A 22,794-nucleotide genomic window follows, 5' to 3' on the forward strand; every position below is an offset into this window, starting at 1 on the left:
CAGGTTTTCACAATTAAAAAGGACACTGCTGTATTATGTTTTCATAACTACTTAACAAAGCCAAACTAATGTCAGGTCAGTGCTTTTCTTCATCATACATAATTATGTATTCATGGTTTTAGAGGGGTTTCTGTACATAAATGAAAGAAACAGAAAAGACAAACAATGCTGACTGTTACAGAGTAGGAGGAATAACTAAATGACAGAAAAGGAGGTGGACTACAGGACATCTGCCATGGCCCCTCCCTCGTGCAAATAAAGATCTCCAGAGTGCAGGAGACCTTCCTGCTCAGTGTCAGACTCCAGCCCAAATAAACTGTTGTAACCACATAATGCAAAATGATTCCACCGCGAGTGACTGGAGACTCATTAGCTCACACTGACATCCTTGCTGACGAGGTTGATTTCCAAACACAGCCTATGCGCCGCACTTCAAACTGCATTCTCGCATCCTATTGGTCCTACCACAGCAGCAGCCATCCTGCAGCTGCAGTCACTGAAACCTCATACTAGCGCACTCACGGACGCCATCTCAATATTTCATGGACAAGGTGCGCTGAAATCGACTGGGCTGAAGATATCTGCCCTGTGCTCCCTACATTATTCACTCCCATCTCTTGTGGCCGGGCTCATTTGTGTTGACAAAGGACTAGATGGGACATTGCGATTCGGTCTGAGCCACACGGATTCACCTATTTTTATCCACGCCGTGGGTTCTGCAGTACTGAAATGACATCACTCCTCCATTTTCATGTTGAATCATTTAGACAGTGCGGGGCCAGAAGCTGACCTCTGCCTAAATCTGTTTCCTGCACACAGCAGTCACACATATATTGTTCATGCTGATTATTGCAAGTCTACATAAAAATAAGAGGAATGGACATTTGGTGCCAAATGTGTATTTGGTGACATTTGAACACTATTTGCCCTGATGAGTGAGTACTGCAGGTCACTGTGTATGAAACGTGTCCTCCATCTCCCTGGGAGCCTCCATTTAAGTTGGCTCTAACCATGATTTAAATGCTTGAAGCAAAAAATATAATAATAACAACAAAATGCTCTTTAGAGGTAACCAGTGTAACCAATTTTTTCCACTCTATTAGAGTAGCTCTGCTTGATACACAGTTCAAATAATCCTTTTTTATGATATACTGACACTTGGTGCAGTTCCCTTATTCATCCTCACCTTAAAACAAGCCTTTTCAACTCCATCCCAACTTCTTTTAAGGCAACTTTGTTCAGATTGGTTGCCCCTCATAAACAGAAGGTTCAGAAGAAAGAGTATGGGTGCGACTGTTGTGCTCGCATCTAGAGCACACCTGAGGTGACTATATCAGGGAAATCTGCTCTTACTGACATCATAAAGAGCCAAGATTAGAAAAAAACATCTTCAGAGCTGGAGCTCACTGGTATAACGGAACATATGACAAAAAATCCAAGAGAGCATATAGGTGTCCTTTAAAAACTTTATAACAATATTGTCTGACTGTTATCTGACCTAGACCTGATCCTGGGCTTCACCTGACTTGTTATCAGGGTCATCAAGTAACAGACTTTAAAAAACAAACATCCAGTTACAGTTAAACCCTTATAATTAAGTGTTAGCAAAAAGATGACAGGGACTTGCACCATCTATCTAAATGTTCACATGCTCTTACTTTTACTGGCCACATTTATGTATACAAAGTCAGAAACTCAGAAAACAACAGAAATATGTTCTCAAATAACAATTTAATAATATGATGTATAAAATGCTAGAAAATAAAAGATTAAACAAATATAGTCTACTAGGTTATTGACTTTTATTGCAGTAATCAGCTTTAACCTGTCCAAAAAATGGAGGTTTCTGAAGACATGAATTTACTCCTTTACTCAAACATTGTAGCCAGAACACTGTATCATATACTGACAGATCTTAGAGGACCTGGAAACTTGTCAGCTGAAGCTGAGGACCACAAAACAGAACATGGTGGAAAAATATATGGGTCACAACAATAACTACTATGACTGATGGGCTGATTATTAAGCCAAGGCCTTGTATCTGTGATAAAAGCACCTGCTTAGAATAAAAAAAAGGTCTAACTTAATAAGTGGTTATGGTTTTGGTGGACATTTGGTGGAAACAAAACTGTAATTACACCACACCTACATAGCAAGGATCTGATGGCAGTCAGTGTGCTATCTAATTATAGCATAAATACAGATAATCAAATCTTATCAGAACACCTACGCGGTCGTGATGTGCTCTTGAGCTTAAACTCACAAAAAGTAATTAGCAGATATATATGTTTCACTTTGATTACTGTGTCAAGAAAGTTTAACGTGATGAAGAAATGCATAAGACATCAAGCCAAGTTGCTGCTGTGACCGCGTCTTGAGATTTTTTGCTGTCAGTAAAACATGTTGATAATCTGCATGCTGAAGTAAATGTAACAAATAATGTGGATCAGGAGTTTGTAATATGGATGAAATCCAATCTTTAGGAAACCTGAGGACATTCAACAACACAGGTAGATCACATATGATTAATTTTTCAAAGTTATGAAAAAAGATGATATACAGGTATGATATGAACTTACCCTTGAAAACCTGAATGTATTCTTGGCCCTACTGGCAATTGCTCAGCTTTAGAAGGGATAAATGCTGTATGAGACTTACGTCCGCTAGAAACCAAACTATGTCATTATTGACAAAGAAAGACAACACAGTTGGTACCAATATGACAGTTTTGTTTGAGAAAGACTCGAGCTATATGGAAAAGAAAGATTTACTTTTGTCTCTTGGAGTATGGTGCATATGTCTTCTTATGATTTACTAATGAAAGCTGCGGAAGATCAGAGGTTGCGATCATATCAAAGCCATAACTAATGAAGTTTCTCATGGTAATTGTGATATATGAGCCTCTCCAGGAACAGACTTTGAGGGAGAAAATAGGACACGATGTGCATGTAAATAAACTCAACCCAGATAACAGACAAGTGAAAATATCCACTGTTCTTTGTAAATAATTTCTTAGGTGCAGTGGTGCAATCCCTATCCTGAATATCCATATAGTAACCGCAAGGCACAATCAACCCTTTTATGAGCACGCAGTAGAAGCTGACAGATCAAACAACAGAATCCAGGAGGACAGGGAGCAACATCCCACTTCTGCATTTGAAGCCAGATGTTTCTGGTTTGCATGGCTAAGAGAACATGTGAAAGGCTGATGTGTAGATCTTATTGACAATATTGTGGATAGAGGTTTGGATTAAAAGCTATATTGTGAATCCTCTTCATCAGGAGGTGTCTAGCTGACTTTGAAATCAGTGCCTTTGTGTCCAAATATTTATGTGCACTTATCACTAGTTTCTAAACACAACTATATCAATCTCTTAAAGGTCAGAGAAAGTGGAGCTGAAGGTAGAATCGACTTTCTGAGTGGCACAGAGCTACTCTCACAGAATAAGTATCCGCTCTGATGCGTATGTTTTCTGCTCAGTGGGAGTATAAGCTTCTTCTCTTTTGGGACAGGCGGAGCTGAGGAGCAGCGGACTTACCTCTGCAGCGGGCACTCCCTCCGGAGGACGACAGTGCAGAACGATCATCCCATTGATTGGCACCTCCTTCCCCTGGGGGTCCTGCTCAAAGTTTTTCCTCAGGTCTGTATGGGGAGATAAGAGGCTGCTGTCAGGTGTCAAGTGTCACGGTCAGACTGGCCTCAATTCCCTTTAGCAGCTAACACGCAGGCTTGCCCCACCGGCTCTGCACACCACGACCTTCAAAATCCAATGTAGCCTGTATACGATAGAGAGGATCCAATGGCCCTGTGCTGGGTAATCTGTTAACAAGGTGGTTTGAAGGATATGCTGGATGGATGAAGTGAGCAGGATTGCTATGATCATCCTGGGCACTCATGTGCATACAATAGTGACAGATCCTATTCGGCCCATTTTCCAAACTGCCTTTGATAGCTTATTGCGCTGCAGCTATTCACTGAAAACCAGTTAAAACATAAAGCAGGAATGTGCCTTTGAAATTTTCACTTCAGTTATGAATGGGTTTTTATGAACCCTTGGGATCACAAGAGGTTGCTTGCATGTAAAAGATCCACATACAGGAGGGAAGGTGTTGAGCCTGCAGTCAAAACCTCAGTTCAGCTGGCAGCTACACTCAGTGTAAAATGACTGCAAACACAGTGACACCCAAATCTCAGTAGATAAAGAGCTGGACAGTTACTGTCATTCGCCAAACATATTCTTTTTTCTCTCAAAGGACAAAAGAAATACGTTGCTTTCTTACTGTATTTAATTTATTTTGACTTTCGCTTGGCTTACAGATTCTGTAACCTCTAACTCTAGCAGCAGTATTGGTCTCAGACAGGAGTGGTTGAAAGTAGCTGATTGTGTCTAACTTGAGAGCATTTTGTTGGGAATTGATTATTTCATTGCTAAAAAAATCAAATTCAAGATAAAATCAGCTTGTTGCGCTCGCACAGTTTGGTCCAAGGAGAGGGCTCTGTTGTCTGTACACTCCGCTCTCTTTGGGGACAGACACTGTAAATCATTTGCCAGATAGTTTTGTTAATTTGTTATATGGCATTATTTAAATACAACTGGTCGCTACAACTTTGAAGTTGGAGTGTGCAACATTTTCTTCAGAGACTGCTTTAGATAAAGTAAGCAAATGGACCAAAGGTTAAAAAAACTTGAATAAAACATGAGACACACAAATATTTTGTTATAACATGGTCATGTTATTATAATGCTGTATTAACTAGTATTGTTTTTTAAATATATAGACCCTTGGAGTACATGCCTGCATAAATAAATCAATGTCAGAGTCACTTTACATACAGCAAACTTTGATCTGAGTTGGGCCAGACCAGTGAAACTCTCCTTTAACTACACAGTGAATCTCTGAAATGTCTTACTATAAGATAAGGAAGTACATTTTCAGCAGAACCTCTCAGTTTTTCTGTGTTTCTATGCTTTTTAACCAGTGTTAACAAAAAAATAGATCACTTTTGATTGAAGGTTATAATTTTGTTTGCTAACATAATGGGCCACTAAGCTAGCATGAAGGAATCTCTTTCTTTGAAAAAGGAGCCCTTATTACCCACAGAGCAATTCAGCTACTACTGTTCTAATTAGTCTCAAAAACCAGGACAAAGCAGAGTGTGGTTTGTCAGTTTCTCAGTGAAGCCCACTCCTTGTTTGTCCCTTCTCATTTACAAATACCAACATTAAAAGCACTCAGCTTGAGGCTTCATAACTTGGACTGTGAGTGCCATTATGCTTGTTCTGAATACAGCCCACGATTCCATCAGAAGTTCACGTTATCCTGGCATTACCTCTACCAGCATAGCAGTGTCAAGTAGACATGAACCTTGCCAAATACATGTCTTTTTTACTCCACACCTTCAGATTTGAGCTCTAAAAATTGAAAACAGTATTGGTTGCTGGACACCAGTAGCTGTAAATAAAAAAAGCGTCCCACTTGGTTAGACAATATTATTTTGTGGGAATTAATTATTTATTTGATAAAAACTTTTTTGCTGCCATGGTCACAGATTTTGGTCCAATGAAACAGGGTTGTTGTCCTTTGTTGGGAACAGATGCTGTAAATCATATGTCAGAGAGGTCTGAGTGGTCATTTGATGTCATTATAAAGCTATCACACAGACCTATGTGGGGAAAAATCACTTTTCCAGTACCCGAGAGCTAGTCATACTATAATTCAATGTGCTTGAGGACTTTATGTCATCTCTCTTTTATCCGTTGATCTATTAGTGACAAAGAAACAGCTGGATGTCTGTGCAGGTTCAAGCCTTTACATTTCTCAGCTGAACTTGTGCACTGTAGTTTGTATATTTGTAAACTTTGTTTTAGTCCATGGGTCTTATCAGGGTCAACATGCAGCTCATTACAAGAACCATTTAAAGAGTTCTCCATTGATTTAGCTTTACATATCTTTTTGCCTACAATACCCAGAAACCCTGTGTACCACTGGCAGTTTGCTCAGAGGTTTCATTGTGTTAAGGTAGTAGCAGCTAATATATCCTTATCCTCTAGCCTCAAGCAGAGATGAGCCCCAGTAAATCCCCTTTCTTCTAACTCCACACCCCCAGATTATTTTTCATTTTCAATCTTGCAGTCTTCTCCCACAAACAATGCTGACACAAGTATCATCGCATTTATCAAACTTCACATGGCTCCCTTTGGAGACAGAAAAGCCTTTATGCCCCTTTTCCACATATGCACTAGCACTCCCCAGCACACACTTTGATGTGTAAATTGGAGGAGATGCCCTCAAAATAAAAGTATAAATCATATTTATGGACCAAATGTGGTGACATCTATAGCATCATGAAGTACCCTGCAGTATAGGAAAAGGACTGATTTTGAGATAAAATGGAAGAGAGAGTCATATATGCATGATTGGTTATCATCTATAGTTCTTTTGTGTTTAATGAACATCTTCTCTAAAATATGTTGTATGTTTATTCAATCAATTCATTCAATCTTGCAATCAAGATTGCAAGCCAAAACTAAAGTCACAAGTTTGCTGTTAAAACTTTGAGTCTTTATACCATTTCTCTTTTACATAAACTTGAAAATTCATGCCCTAAATTTTCACATCTTAGTGGAGAGTTGCAAACTCACAAGCGATGCGAACAGTAGCCTTTCGACTCTTGGATGTGCCCAAGTGGCTCCAGGCAACACAGAGACACCAGTAGTCCTCGGGGCCATGGAAATCTTCCACCTGCTGGCGTGACACGTTGATCATCACTTCACGCACCTTCAGTCCTGGATCAACAGAGAAGGTAAGAGAGTTAGCAACTCCGTGTGCCTATGTGTAGTGTTGCACACCTTAGATTAGATTAGATTCAATTAGAGTTTTGCTACCCTGCATTTGGGACCACTGAAAAACACCTAAAGTGCTGTGCTGAATCAAGTTAAGTTTAATTATTTTCTAAAATTATTAAGACGTTTCTGCCAGTTGTTTGAATCTGTGGCATTTGTTACGAGAAGATGTGCCATATGTGCAATATATTTGTTACTTCTAACATGACATAAATCTAAAACAAAGGAACAGCTCAGGGAGTCACTGTACTATTAATAAGACCATAATGTGAAAAGGTAAAACTGGACTTGATCCTTTTATGCACTGTACAGTTCCAAAAGCAAATACGTTTTGAGTTGCACTTCCTTGATCTACAAATTGTTGCAATTTATGTTGCAGGGAACTTGAAAGTATTTTTAGTGAATTCAGAAAAAATTCAAAATAAATATAAATAATAAATATTCAGTGACCAATAACTGCCCTTCGTTCCCTTCAATAACTGTGCCTTATTATCCCTAATAAGGCACTTAGATCTTCCAATCAAATGCTCCTGACGCAACCGAGGTCTCGCCTGAAGTCCAGAGGTGATCGGGCCTTTGCTGTCGTAGCTCCCAGACTCTGGAATAACCTCCCTCCTTATATTCGTTCCTCCGAGTCCATCCAGTCTTTTAAATTGCGTCTTAAAACTTATTATCTTAGTCTGGCTTTTGATTCAAACTAGTATGTTATGTCATGGCTAGTTTTTGTTTCAAACAATTGTCATATTGTTTTCTGCCCTCCTTTTAACTGTTTCTTTTTTTTATTTTGTCTTATGCTATTGCTCTGACCGACTGTGAAGCACTTTGGTCAACTTTGTTGTATTTTATGTGCTATAGAAATACCTTTTGATACTTTTTTTTATTTTTATTTTACCACAATCCTTCCATCCATGAAGTCTCTTCTTTTTCTGAATTAGCAAGCACAGCTTTCCATGCTGTTCAAAGAGCAGTATTCTCTAACTGTTTCTTTCAGATTTGGAAATGTCCTGGAAGGTGTAGTAAAAAAGAAGCCAGGTCAGTCATCTTTGATGTCCTTTCTGGCTGGCTGTGCATTTTTAGTCCTTAAATACATAAGCTTAAGTTTAACCTCCAGTTCATGGACTGGGAATGGGAAATGATAAGAATTTAGAGATTCCAATTGCATTATCTGTATTGCTTATCAATTTGATTAATTATCAGTTCTTATTGGGTTCCCACTGGTGCAACTATGAGAGTCACCATCATCTCCAAGCAGCATATCAAATACATTACATTCATGCAAATTAATTAGATGCTGTGTGGTCAAATCTCACACACTAACACAAATTCCTGTCCTAATGAGGACACACATATGATCTTTCTCTCAGTATTTAGGTAGGAACATAAAGCCAACAACACACACCGAAAGATGAAAACCAGCACAAAGAGACTTCAAAGTGATCTCAACAGTCATTCTGCTGTAGAACTGTGAACAGGTAGAAACAGAGGCTGCAGCCTGACTGCTCATCCATTAGTTTCCTGTTGTGCTTCAGGGTCTGGTTGCTGGGGTGGGGTCAGCATTCACTCAGATTTAATGTCACTATGAGATCTTGGCTAACTTAGCATTAGCATTTTGTCTGTACAGGTGCTTGTAAAAAGTCGAAGTTGACTTAGCAGTATAATGTAGTTGTTTCTGTCCTGAATGCAGTTTGCACTTTACCATCATCCTCTCTTCCTTTTCTGCAATAAAAATAAAACATCCATATCCAAGCTGTAGAATGTGCCACTATTTTTCTCCTCCAGCATACAAACTGAAATCAGCTGATTGTGTCAGTGCAAGTAAGTGGGATAAACTGGATCAGGAACAAAGACGACTAACAATTCCACGGAAGTAGACTACTGGGAACTGGTTCTCTACAAAAACTGGTTCTTGATTCCTGTACTACCACTTAAGGAAAAAATCTTCTAACTGGCAGCAGGTATAGAAGTTGATCTCTAATACAATCCAAAAAGTTCCATATCGATCGATCGATCGATTGATATTACGGGAAATATAATTATTACATATTTCACATATAAAGCACTGCTGCAATTTGATTGTAAGACTGACATTCAACATGTAGTGAATGAAATAGTTTTTTTTTCAAATTAAGACAAATATAGATGAAAAAGATGAGCACATACTTGAATAAGTGTAGCATACTTATAGCAAGATATATGATGAGAGGAAGAAGCAGAAGAACAGAGACAACTTTTGTGTGTGTACGTGAGAGAAGGGAGTGGGTGAGAGAATAAAAAGTCAGAAGAAATTGATTTTAAAAAAAAAACAACTTTATTCAGTCTCACATATATCGAAAGCCTCCAATGACAAGGACAGTCACTGAGTGCAGATGAAGCTGGTGTGCAATATTTCAACTAAGTGCTTCAAAGTACAGACGTAGCACTAAAGAACAACAGAGCTAGACATAGCAAAATGGATCGGACAGGATTACCTCTTCGAACGATTTAAGATGAAGACTTTGTTCTAGTGATGGAGAACGTACATAGGAGACTGACTGTTCCAAGGCAAAAAAATTGATAGGCAAACATCATGAAGATACAAAACAATTTTAAAAGACTGCAACTGGAGAGCCCTATTGGTATTGACTTCTGGAAATAAAATAAAACACTGACAGCTTCACTTTTTACAAAGTAGTGCAGGCTACTTTTTATAAACCCAAACACACACTTGAATAAGTAGCCTGTAATCAGTTGGCAAAAATGGCTGTTCATAAACAACAAGAGATGAAAAATGAATAATAAATACATATTTATTGTTCTTGTAAGCTACATATTTTATGTTTAAAGCCAAGTAATCAGTTACAAGTACCATTGTAATACCTGTTTGATGAACACTTGATCACAGACACACACGCTCCACTAAATATTGCTGTATAGACACTGATAATCCTGGTCCCATAGGGAGTTTATATAGCAAGTTTTATCCAGATTGATTAACACATCTTGGAGGAGTTATAGAGTCTTTACTTTACCTTATAAAGTGCTTTTAGGCAAGTGTCGTCGTGTAAATAAGACTGCAATTAAACTGAATTGAAGTGAACTTCAACTTCACAATATAAATCATTCAAATACTCTACTTCCTGGTTTTAGCTGTCTTAGGGGATCTCACTTGAGGACAGCTTAATAAAGAAACTGTGACTGGTCCACAGTGTTATTGTTTTCTTTTGTCACTCTTGAGGGAGAGCTAATTTTTAAGTCCACTCTCGAATTACACTGTAGACTAGCAAATAGTATTTTAACTTTATTTTTGTATTAAATAATTAGAAATTTTTGACTAATCAACATTGATCAATGCGTTATTTAGAATTACTGATGCTGCATCAATTATTTAAATACTTTTTTCATAAATACAGGTATCTGGTGACCATGTAATTTTTCTTTTCATGCAGTAATGACATTGATACCTTGGCAGTATGTTTAATTCACTAATACCAGAATCAGAAAGTCTTTACTGCCAATTAGAGATTTAGAAAAAAAATAATCCAAATTAGTTTTCTCCTTCAATTACTAATGCCAACAAAATTATTAATGCAAGTGTTTAACTTTCTGTAATCAGCATAAAAGTGTTGTGTTAGAGTTCCACTTCGGCTGGAAAGAATGCAGAATATGCGAGCTTCAATAAACAACGCTCATCTAATTGTTAGTCTTCTTTTAAAAATGTAGTGCGATATTCTTACTTCTTTATATTATATTGTTTAATTTCATTTTAAGATAAATATTGTGGGATCTGTGTCTGCACTACTGGTGAAACTTCAATACAACATAACTGGACTGTCCTCACTCAGAAAACGGCATGATACAAGATGTTATCATGATCTATAGTTACGTTTTAAAGTTAAGGAATCTCTGACATGCAAACACATGTAAAATGTCAGTCCTCTGGGATCTTAGAGAAAGGAGCTTTTCTTAAATCGAATCAATTAGAAGTGAGAATAATTGCAAAACCAGAGATAAAGTAAAATTTCAAACTGGTCCCACTCAAAGGGAAACTCTTGGTTCCTTTTTAGGTGGACTTGCACTATTCATAACACCAGTTAATTTACTCTAGGATTACATAATGTATTTGGAGATTATAGAGACATGCATACATAATGCATGAGACTTCACCTAAACCCTTTAGATTTTAATCCAATGAATCAGAAATGAAAGATGGACTGCAAAGTGACCCACAGACGTGCAGCAATTGTGGGCAGGCTAACACAAGGTTAAATAGTGTGCCCTGTGTGGCTTCATAGAAATGTATCAGCTGAACTATCAGCTGATGTGGGCTGGCACTGAGATCAGCTGATCTGCTGGGATTGCAGCAGAGCTTGACTTTGGGGCCTGCCTGAACTTGTGGGTCAACTGGCATTGCCTTTCCTACATCCATTCTGATGCCCAAAATGAACCTTCAGAACTTGGGTTTTGATATGATTTCATGAGAGTACCAGTATTAGCAGTGTTCATGTGGGTCAGGTCTTAATGAAGCATTTATAGGCTGGAAATAGGCCTCTGTTTAGGTCATGTGCTAAGCTGCAGTTAAAAGGGAAAGCCCCGTATGCTAAATAAGCATCTTTAAGAATCTGTAATCGATATCTCGATATGTCTAAAGGCTTGCGTCAGTGATCAATGGGTTTTACGGGATTAGTTATGCACAAGTTCTTAGGAAGGACTGACACACTTCCTAAATCAGTGCTTTCTGCTTCTCTATGCTAGCATCACTAAGGAAATTGGCAGAAACACAGAGCCCCAGGCAACCATGCAGTATGTTTCTAGTTCTGAATGGAAAGCTAAATCATCTATAGAAGAATTAGCATTAATAATCTGAACTACACGTAACGATGTATAGAGGCTTCCTGTGCAAGTGACACCACGATAATATACTACATTATATAACACAAAAACCCAATGTGACCACAGCAAACTGCACAATGCTCTTATTATATTGAATGCATAAAAGAATGTGAGGGAAAAAAATCCAGTCTATTTGAAAATCCTCTTAGGCAACAAGCTGCAAGCCCCCAGTTGTTCGCCATCCTCTCATATGGCTTCAAATGGGTATACAGCACCCATATTTAATGTGAGTCATCGGCTTAGGGCCTGTCACATGTGTTTTCTCAGAGCCTTTTGGAGCCTCCGGGCCTTATACCCACCACTGGATTAAAGAGCCAAATATGCAATGTGCTGGGAACTGCAAGAGACCAAAAGCCTGCCCTGACTCTTATGCCTCCAATCTCTCTGATGAATTACATTTTAATCTGACATGCTCTTACTAAAGTCAAACAGCTTCATACTGAGGCTGCACAGCTTGCGACGCAATGAGCAGACTTCTGAATGAATACCAATCAAACCTGAATGAATGGCATTGGGGCAACGGCGATGACTCCATGCTGGTGTTTGGGGTAAAATTAAGAAATGGAGAACATTTCATGGCGGGTGGTCTCCACTTTGCTGGATACAAATGAAAACAACAACAGAAAAAGTGAGCTTCTTTCTCTTTGTGAAACTCACAAGTCTTGAAACGCTGATACAAATTAGGCAGTTTGTCACAATATGGTGCAATCGGTGCAATTTTGGTAACTGTGGTAGTTAAGATTGACAGGCCGTGAGTTGGTGTCTTTTTTGAGGGGGTGGGGGTGGGGGTTGAGAACGCAATAAACAAAGAAGAAACTCTATGGTTGGTGCTTCCCATTTGCCGTCCTTGTAGAGAGTGAGACACAGGCATAATTCATAATTTCTTGAGCACAGGCAGAGAGCTGTCAAGTGACAGCATCTGTGTGGGAAGAGAGACAGCAAAGCAAATAATAACTAATGACTTTCTGCGATGCCCTAAAAAATTTGAGGCTGAGTTTAACAAAAGTGGAAGAGCAAGCAAGACTGATTGTGTGAAAGAGAGTGAGCGAGAGCGAGAGAGAGAAAGTGGCCTTAAGCTTTTTTGACAAAGCAACACATTTACTGGAGTCCAAAGCGACATCGACAGGTGGTTAGCTGGAGAGAAGGGAACGACTGCCGCCATTGTGTCATCTGTCAACCCTATTTGTTTATAGGCAGAACACTGTTGACAGGCCTCATTAGAGTAAACCACTTGATCAGCTCTCCTCCCCAATCCTCTTCTCACTCTTTTGCAGTTTTCCGAGTCACTTGATAAATCCATCCAAAACAGCTGAATCACTCAGAGAAAGATGGGCAAAGCAGCTGGAATGAGAGCAATATTTCCCCGTTCTGAGGTCCAGTGCAAGTGAGATTGTCGCTGTGGTAGCTCTGCCTTAGTCTAGTTTATTAAAATGGATTTCAATGACAAGAACTTCATTAAAATGGTGCATTGCGATCATTTAAAAAATCTGCTTTAAGAGAGTCCAGCAAAAAGCCTTTTTCATCTTTTACTCCATCCACACACTGCCTCTGGTTCTTTTCTGATAACCATACAGTAAAGGCAAAATAGGAATGGGCTGCTGTCCCATAGATCAATATTAGACTTTTGTGAAAATGGCCATATCTGCTCAATGTAGTGGCAAAGCCAAAACACTGGTCCACTGCTCAGGAGAGGGAAAAGTCAGCTCAGGATTAGACTTTAGTAGCCTAACTTAAAAAAGACTGGCCTCATTTAAAAACCCAGTATACATCTAAATATATGTGTGGACATCAATACTGCAATTTTAACACAGTGTTATTATATATGCAGGTGCTTTTAAAGTATGAACTACATAGACTTAGTATTTTTTGCAGCACTTTCTCGTCCCTTGCTCTCTCGCCCTGGGTTTCGTCAGTCTGTGTCTCAGTGTGTGTGTTCCCCATACTTCCTGTTTTACTTTGATAGTATCCGATACGTGTTCAGGTTTGCTTCCCCCTGTCTCAACTGTTAGATTGTTGCCAGCTATGTTCCCCAGGTGTTTTCACTTTGCTCTGATTCACTCCTGTATTTAGTTTCTGCAGTCTGGTGTGTTCTGCTTGTTAGTTCATTTTCTAGTCTCTCCCAGTTTGGTTTCTGCAATCATACTTCCAGCAATAAAGCTATGTTTTTGAGTTAAGTCCTGCATATGAGTCAGCATTTTGGGTACTCAACCCTGCCTGCTTCACACTGCCATATGACAGATTTGACTGTATTCGGGCATGTAAACCTCTTGGTTAGTTTCAGGAAAAGGACATTAATTTAATTTGTGTGAAACCATTTTTTTACTGCTGGGCCAAATGTGACACTGAAGCAGACTGGTGGTGTATTCAACACGGTTCATGATATATTTATGAATTTTAAGTTACTGTTTTGTGCTAATGGACGTCGATTTTCCAGTTCGGTTTGGATACAGAATGGTTTGCATTACAGCATAAGGGCAGTGTGTGAAATGGTAACAAAGTTATTCACTTGTTCATGGACATGAATGAGAGTGCTGGTAAGTAGAAAAAAACCACAAAGGTAAGACAGGGGCGATATTTGTTACCGTTTACATTTACACTTTGACTGTGATTTTATTTGCTATTTGCTTTCATTAGGTTATTATTACAAAGAATGTTTGTCAGAAGATCTCTCATCACATCAGGTATCCACCTATTTAACCAGTGTGGGCGTCAGTGAGCATCATTTGCATTTTCCTACACTTTGTCACATATTAAAAAGTCTTGCTCCATAGCAGTTCCAGTTAGCAGTCGAGCAATGGCTGGGAAGTATAGACAAACACTGAATTGGTTCTGATACTGAAGAAAAATGCTTATTTTGAGTCATGATTAGGAGGACTGTCATTTTTGATAGATTTGTTATGAAGATTTATGGACCCCTACCGAGGGAACCAAGTTGCAGGAGTTTCATTTATTTCACAATGGGATGCAAACTGTTGCAGTGATTTTGAGAAATGAGGTTCTCCCGATAATAAATCTGTGTTTACTCAAAAGAAGCCATTATCAGGGCACCTGTTTGTGCCAGGGGCGACTGTCATAGCACATGTACTGCAGGGAGCGTTTTCACCTCGTGTTATGCCAACCAATAACGAGCACAAAAAGAAAGATGTGAAATAATTTCTTTCAAATGTTCACTTGATTGCCAGTGTCAGTGAGGTACGTGCCACTATAAACTCAAAAGAAGCCTTTTCTTCATATGTACCTGCCTTTAGTGTGGCATTGTTTAGAATTTACTTGATCAGATAATAAGTTACTGAGGACTCCAAAGGCATTCTAAAGCTGTTGATAGCTCGGCAGTTTGATGATAAGTTACATATACATTCAATGTTTAGTGTTTGTTAGTGCTCACAGACCCCTATCCCATCCACCACCCCCTCAGTGTGGTTAAGTCAGAGACTTGATCCTTTTAAAAGGATTCCACCAACTGCATACTCATGAGGGAGATGTAAATATAAACATAATGAACTGGTATTTAATTAGAATGCATGTGGATGTTCACAGCAAATCAACAAAGGACACTGTCACCACTAGAAGCACTATACCATTAGCTGTTTGGTCAAACATTAAATTCTATATCAATCACACTGACTTTAAGCAAAATAATACAAATATAACCAGTGAGACAAAGTGTTGGTGCATTTGGCTGTTTATGTCAACAGCTAATTTTTGGTGAGTCTCAGAGAAAACACTGGGTTTTGGCTCTGGCCCAGTGTTCCCCTCTCCGGTGCTCTGGCACAGTAATGACAGCCAGATCCATCTGTGTTTGGGTGTGCAGCTTTGGGCTACTTTGAGCTTAGAAATGAAAAATGTAAAAGGTGTAGTTTCAACACCTGGACTTGAGCCAGTGTACTTTGGCTAGTTTCAGAGAGTGTTACATACCAGAGAGTTATTTCATCTACGTTTTTTCTAATTATACTGTATCACCGCTGTTGAACTCATGCATGTCAGTGCATTGTTTAGCCTTCTTGCTTCACAGCAAGAACATCCTGGGTTTAAATTCACCTTCCTGTCTGCATGTGCATGTTCTCCCTATGTCTTTGTGAGTTTTTTTTTCTGGATACTCTAGCTTCCTAAAAACATATGACACACCCCCCTGAAATGAATAAGTGGAAGAAAGCTGATGGATGGGAATCATTTGGACATTGTTTTCAGTTATTGGGGACTCTTTGCAAGATGTGATCACGAAGTCCTACAATTTCAAGAAAGACAATAATAAACCATACCAGGAATGAATATAGCTGCTCTCTCCTCCAGTTTTTAAATCCCTCTATAACAACTGTGTTCTAACAACCTGCATTTGTGCAGGATTGCCTCTGGTGGTTAGTGTACCTTACATCTCATTTTGAATGTTCCTTTGTGTTAGCATACAAATGCTTGTGAAGAGCTGAAGTTGTGTTAGCAGTATAATGCTGCTGTTTCTGTCCTGGATGCAGTTTGCACTTTACCGTTGCGCTCTTGTCCTTTTGTGCAATAAAAATAAAAATGTTCACACATTCACTATAGACCATTCCACCATTTTCCTTCTCCCCAACACAAACTGAAATCCGCTGAGTGTTGTAGTTATAGTTGTAGCTGTAATGTAATGAATTTAGTACTTTATTGCGTTACTGACAAATCTAATGTGAATACTGTAACATGTGTTAAATATCCCAAATCTTTCATCTTTGGGCTGAAGGAAGAGCAACACTCGGTGTTTAATGCTCAATCAACAATCAGTTTAATCAATACAATTCTCATTATTCCACATAAACACTTTGAGCATTACAGATGTCCGGATGGAGATGTGCACGGGAGGGTGTCTGGCAAAATCTCGAAGTGTCTGACCGTTTCTCACATTCTTATAGCTTCGCCCCCCTCCAAACTCTTTCTCTCTCTCAGTGAGCCTAAGTTATGACTTTGGCTTGCTGCGCAGTATGTTAGTTCTTTCTAATCAGACAAATAAGGCCATGATTCTCAGTATTTCTTATAAATCAGCAGTATAACGCATCATAAAACAGTGTAATATCCTATTTCTGTTTTTCTCAAAATAAACAATCAATTACAATCAAACATTCAATCTGCTGGTCCCTTTCTAGTCTAAACAACAGTGTTTCAGTAACTTTCCACTAGAAGATGGTCGTCTGTTATCTACTTTCTTCCAGGCAAGTGTGGGCGAGAGTCTACAGCTTTCTACCCCCCAAGGACACGTAGTCTAATGCCTTTATTTTCAGGGCCATGCCTACTTAATACTACACTATATGGTTATATGGTATTTTAGTTAATATAAAGCATTGAATTGAGGCACTTCAAATAATTTAATCCCAACACATGTTATTTTTTTAATACGTTAGACAAACACTGATTATGTGTAGGATATGTGGTGAGTAAAGACTCTGTTCAGTTAGCAGGTCACTTTGAGTGCACGCAGTTCAGCTGCAATTGTCTGTCACATATCTGAAAACAACCGAGTGGAACTCCATGGTGAAAGTCTGACCTTTAGGAACGATTTTAAAATGCACAACTCTACAAAGTTACACAAAATAAATTTAAAAATCCCCAAACAAACAAACAAACAAACCCGAAAGCCATCTGGTCTGATGCACTGGTTTTAGGCTTAGACACTGAAGATTTTTCACATGACAATTGCTCTTTGTTTTTTGGTTATAATTGGAGATTGCAGCTCTTACCAGCAGTAACAGTCAATGTCCATCATGACGAGCACAAGCACAACTGGTCACAACACAGAGCATTACAAAAGTTTTGTTGTGCTCAAAATAGTCCACAGGTGCACAGCACTAGCACAGTGTATGTAGGTTTAGCCAAACTCCAATGATAACTAATTATTCTGTCAGGGCTTATGAATGTAAATAAGCACAGTGACTGAGGAACTGACATCTTATCATAGCGCTCTATTAAAATGCATATGTTGGAAATAATCTGTGAATTTATACCTAATCTTATCGAACTGCAAGTAAATTATGACGATGGCAAGTTGACAGGTTTGACAAACTATGTACCAGACTCTCTTTTTACTCATTAAACATCTCTCTATGGTGCAAAAAATACAGTAAAGAACAGATAATAAAATATGTGTCATCAAATTGATTATCTTGGCAGTCCAGGAGGAAACCACCCACTCCATTCAGTCACTCCTCCACTTTGCCCACTAATGAACATTCTGTTCTTATATACTATATAGACAAAAGCAATGTGCTATCTACACATTAGACCTACACGAGTTGCTGGGCTCCATGCCATCAAGCTCTGGGTGCTGAAAACACCTGTATTTAAAGATTAAGAGGTGTGGCCCAGTGCTTGTGTCCACATGATGTATGTTGATGGGTTCTTATCTGGATATTTCTTAGGTAAACCACTTTTTGTTATCTCGGTTTTTAACACTTTTCAGAAGTGGTACTGATCCTCTTTATGCACGCATACAACACTCGGTGGACAGGTGGCTCTTAGCTACCCCGCTTGTCGTGGTCTGCTGTCATGTGCCTGCATATGAATAAAGCTAATGAAACTAAAAACACAACAGCTTTATTTATTAAGACCTTAACATGTTGCGGTAGGTTACAGTATGTGCGCCAACACTCATTTCTCACTAATGAATGACAGTACATCCTGTATGCAGATCAGTGAGCATGACACGAGCATATGTGCTCTTTATCAGAAACACTCCAACTCCGCTCATTCATTACGTTATCTATAATTAATACAAAAAAACAGCCTTTGTCAAATGTTTTAGTCATATTCTGTCCAGCCATTTATTTAATAATCAGTTCACCATGCATCCATGTAGAAAGAAAACAGTGTATTTTGAAAGCAGGCATAACTGTAATTTGCAACTTGACTACAGACTGAAAGTAGTCACGCAGCTAATTGTAATGTTTGCAACATAAGTGTGTCAAGTGGTGGCAGCAGCACAGCTAATTACAACACTAGCTTTTGCTGTCAAGAGAGGTTAACAACCTTAACCCCTTTCTACAGCTGCTGTTTTGGACTGCTTTCCCCGATTTAACATTCCTCTATTTAAAGCTTAATAACTTCTCATGTAAACATTACAGAACCATTGCTAATGTTTTTTACTGAAGACTCACGTGCAATTAGGTTTCTGGCATTTATTGTGTGAAAAAAACAAACAGTTCTTAGTTTTTTTTCTATGAATACTACTTCCTGCCTCAAGTCTATAGGCCCCTGTCAAGCACATGAGGCAAACCTTGGATACAAAAGTAATCACTTAATCTTTTACCTTGTTGAATCTCACACATTATATAAAATTGTGTGTATAACTGGCATATGAATTCTTGCATTATTGCAAGAGACATGAATAGACAGATTGATGGATGGTCATCCCCAACAGGGTAATGTCTAAAGGATTCAGTTTGGAAGGCAGAAATACAATAAATGTTCTAAAAATTACTTCTTTTCCTGAAGATACCTGTTTGTTACAGAAAAACATAGCACCTGACACAAGAGTCTAGAGGGGATCTTTACAAAAATCATAGGTCAAACTGAAGACCAGATTCTAGTAAAAGTAAAAGTCTGAAGTATTGCACCTAGATGAAATGTTTTTTGTCCTTGGGTTTAGTAGAGCAATTTTGCATTAAAAACGTCATGAATTACAAGCTGAGTAGCACGTACACACACTAAACTGCCTGATGCACAGCTCACATTAAACGCACAGGATAAAAAAAGCTTCTGGTCATTGGAAGTATTTTGCCAAAAGTAAGCCGGGACCACCAGAGCAATGGCTGTGTACAACCCTGAAAATCCAAAGTGGAACAGACCGACATCCATGAATTATGATGAACAAATCAGATTATTAATATTCTAGTTAGAATATTCAACTTTGACGGTTATTATCCACATTCATCCTATTCAAGATTCCTTGTTCCACTCCAGTTTACAGTAAACAAAATTCCTAACCAGTAAAATAGGGGGATTACCTATCTAAACTGCTCTAAGATGCTGCAGCATTGTCATGGCTACCACAGATGAAATGCTGACAGGGGTGGTAAACTGCGGTCCCCTCATTTAAGCATTTTTTCTGTCCATTATATCACTTCAGAAAAACCAGAGTGACTCCAAAGTAAAATGTAAAAATATTATTGTCCACCTCTAGAATTCAAATATACATTTCCACACCAAAACACAAATATAACATAGATGATGTCTTTGATGCTCTTAATGATTCTCTTATTAGTAAAAAAAATAATGTTGCATTTAAGAGGGCTGCAATTGGAGCTTTCTACACTTTATTTTAGATGCTTCTCTCACCATCCAAAAAGGTCCATTTGTTGGATTTGTTAATCCCTTAAATCCTAGGCTATTTTTTTCTTCCGCTCTGAGTAAGAGTTCTAAAACTACCAGAAGCCAACACAAACAGTTCTTGGCTCCATTGATAATGAGTGCTTAGAAGATTTATGAAACACAATCAGCCTCCTTGTTCCATTCATCAGTACAATTTTACTTCTGTCTCATCACAACCCTAAATAACAGTCTTCTAGTCTTGACTTATAGCACTGATGTCATTAGTTGCTGAACAGAAAATGAAGCACAATACTTCACACATTTAAGACACTGGAGTACTTGGCAGCCTCTTTCATGAATTTCCCCCCCAAAAATCTAAATTAAATATTAGAATAAATAAAATGGCACCGGTTGCATTGTCATGACAGAACCACTTGCCAGAGGTTAAATAATGATTTCAATTTCTTATTTTTGTACCTTTGGCCATCACTGGAACATCTTACTCAACAAAGTAATTGCTTAGAACAAGAAACATAATAATATGTTGAACTAGAGGAGAACAAATGAGCAATCACACAATTTATCTTACATTCAGCTCATCACATACTGACAATTGATCAGAAACCCTGTTTCCTCTTACTTCATTAAAGGGTTTCCCCTTAGTGACATTTCTGATGCACAGGGATATGCCTCAAGCGTCCATTTTCTATGTCATGAAAAACAAAAAACAAATCAAACCTTGTGCTCAGACACCGACAAAGATACTTTTTAATGACCTGTCATACAGTGGGTAACAGTATATATTATATTGGGAGTGAGACATGGTTGCAAACTCACATGGTGAAAACAAGCCCACAGTTTAACCAGTTTATCAAAAACTACTTACTGCAGAGGTAAATCTGAGAGTGAGTCAGACCATGAGAAACATGTTGTTGTGTCTGCCAAAAAAACATGCAATATTTCCTTTCTTTTAGCTTTGAAATTACTTCCGTAATTGCCTATAAATATTATATTATATTATATTAGATGATTAGATTAGATGAAAATTTATTAATCCCTCGGGTGGGTTCCTCCGGGAAATTCAGTTTCCAGTAGCACAGCACCGACAGAAGTTGCATGTTACAGATACAATAAGGGGAATGAGAGTAAGGATATAAGCATAAATATACCATATATACACATATATAAATACAGAATATATAATATGGATAAATAGGATTGCACATTTGAGTGAGTATATTGCACAGTGATTATTGCACAGTCAAATATAAGAAAAAAAACAAATATTGCAAATATTACACAGTGTAAAAAAGCACTACAGCTCAGCTGTTACCGCCCTCCTTTGTCCCCCGTTTCCCCTCCCTTTCCCCTCCAGTGAGGAGTTAAACAGTCTGATGGCATGTGGGACAAAGGAGTTTTTAAGTCTGTTGGTTTTTGATTTGGGAGAAGCAACCTGTCTCTGAAAAGGCTTCTCTGATTGTTTACGACCGTGTGCAGAGGATGCCCAGCATTGTCCATAACGTCCAGCAGTTTCTTTAATGTCCTTTTCTCTGCCACTGTCAACAGAGTGCCCAGCTTCATGCCGACCACTGAGCCCGCCTTCCTGATTAGTTACTCCAGTCTGGATGAGTCCTTCTTTGCTCCTGCTTTAGCATAGAAAAGTACTCCTGCAACCACCTATTGGTAAAATATCCTCAGGAGCTTCCTGCAGATGTTAAAAGACCTCAGCCTCCTGAGGAAGTACAGTCGGCTTTGGCCTTTGTTATACAGGTGCTGCGTGTTGCATGACCAGATATTATATTATTGTTATGTTAGTGACTGTATATCCATCCATCCACTCATTCTCTTTCACTTATCCTGATAAGGATCACAATAGCAACTGTAGGTCCTTAGGTCCACCTAAGCTGCTTGTCTTTTTTAGTAAACAGACTAGATGCAACCACCTCTACAAACACAATGCAATCGCCTCAATTTTTATTTATCATTTATCATTTGTGATAAGACTACATCATTAATACTCTGTGATAAATCAAAAATATATTTTTACTATCAACAATCAACTATGTCTTAATTACAGTACTAGCATGTAAAAAATTAATTTTTTTTTTAATGGTAACGTACAATCCTTACAGTTGTGGATCTTCGAACTAAAAAACTAATGGTTAGGCGTAAGAGTATTATTATAAATAGCATAAAAATACAAAAAAAAATTACTTCAGCGTCAGTACTTCCAGTGTAAGTACCTGGCTGTTTTACCTTTTTTAAAGTCAGCTATGCTAACATTAATACTACGATTCAGTTTAAATGATGGCAGATAATAACTTTTTAATTTTTTTTTTTAAAGGCAGTTATTAAGGCCAAAATCCTCCAAATCAAATTACAACCCTCAATTGGTGGGGACAATGTTTAATTATTATACATTTGAAGAAAACATCAAGTTTAAAATGGAAACCATCGATATTCTTGTCAAACTGAAAAATAGGGGACTTGGCTTGTTGCCGTTTTAATTTGGAGAATAAAGTTCAAATGTTAAAAAACAAACTCCAAACCTTTCAAAATAAAGTCAGAACTTTTAAATGCATCCTTGAAATTTCAACTTTATTTTCAAATTGTTGAAATAATAAAGTTTAAATGTGGAAATGACTGGTGAGTTTTCACTGCCTCATTCCCAGTGACAGCTAGGATAGGCTTCCCTGTGGCCCTGAGCCAGAAGAGTGATTAAGAAAATGGATGGATGATGTGAAAATGCTGAGAAATAAGTTGAAATGTTGAGAATAAAGCTAAAAAGTTTTTTTTTAATGGAACTTAACAT

The 22,794-nt window shown here is 38.3% G+C and overlaps 1 protein-coding gene across 1 annotated transcript in view; it reads right to left on the reverse strand.

Annotated features, from left to right (window-relative positions):
- LOC102294053 (netrin receptor UNC5D) overlaps positions 1-22,794 on the reverse strand; it is a gene marked incomplete at its 5' end in the record, with an annotated part of 168,017 nt that overhangs the window by 111,204 nt on the left and 34,019 nt on the right. Inside the window, 2 exons of the mRNA XM_042214549.1 lie at positions 3,540-3,643; positions 6,645-6,788. Of these exons, the coding sequence (XP_042070483.1) occupies positions 3,540-3,643; positions 6,645-6,788 (248 nt within the window). The remainder of the gene's footprint in view (positions 1-3,539; positions 3,644-6,644; positions 6,789-22,794) is intronic.

Source organism: Haplochromis burtoni, unplaced genomic scaffold (genome assembly GCF_018398535.1).
Source record: "Haplochromis burtoni strain Fernald_Lab_line unplaced genomic scaffold, NCSU_Asbu1 Contig_585, whole genome shotgun sequence".
Taxonomy (NCBI): domain Eukaryota; kingdom Metazoa; phylum Chordata; class Actinopteri; order Cichliformes; family Cichlidae; genus Haplochromis; species Haplochromis burtoni.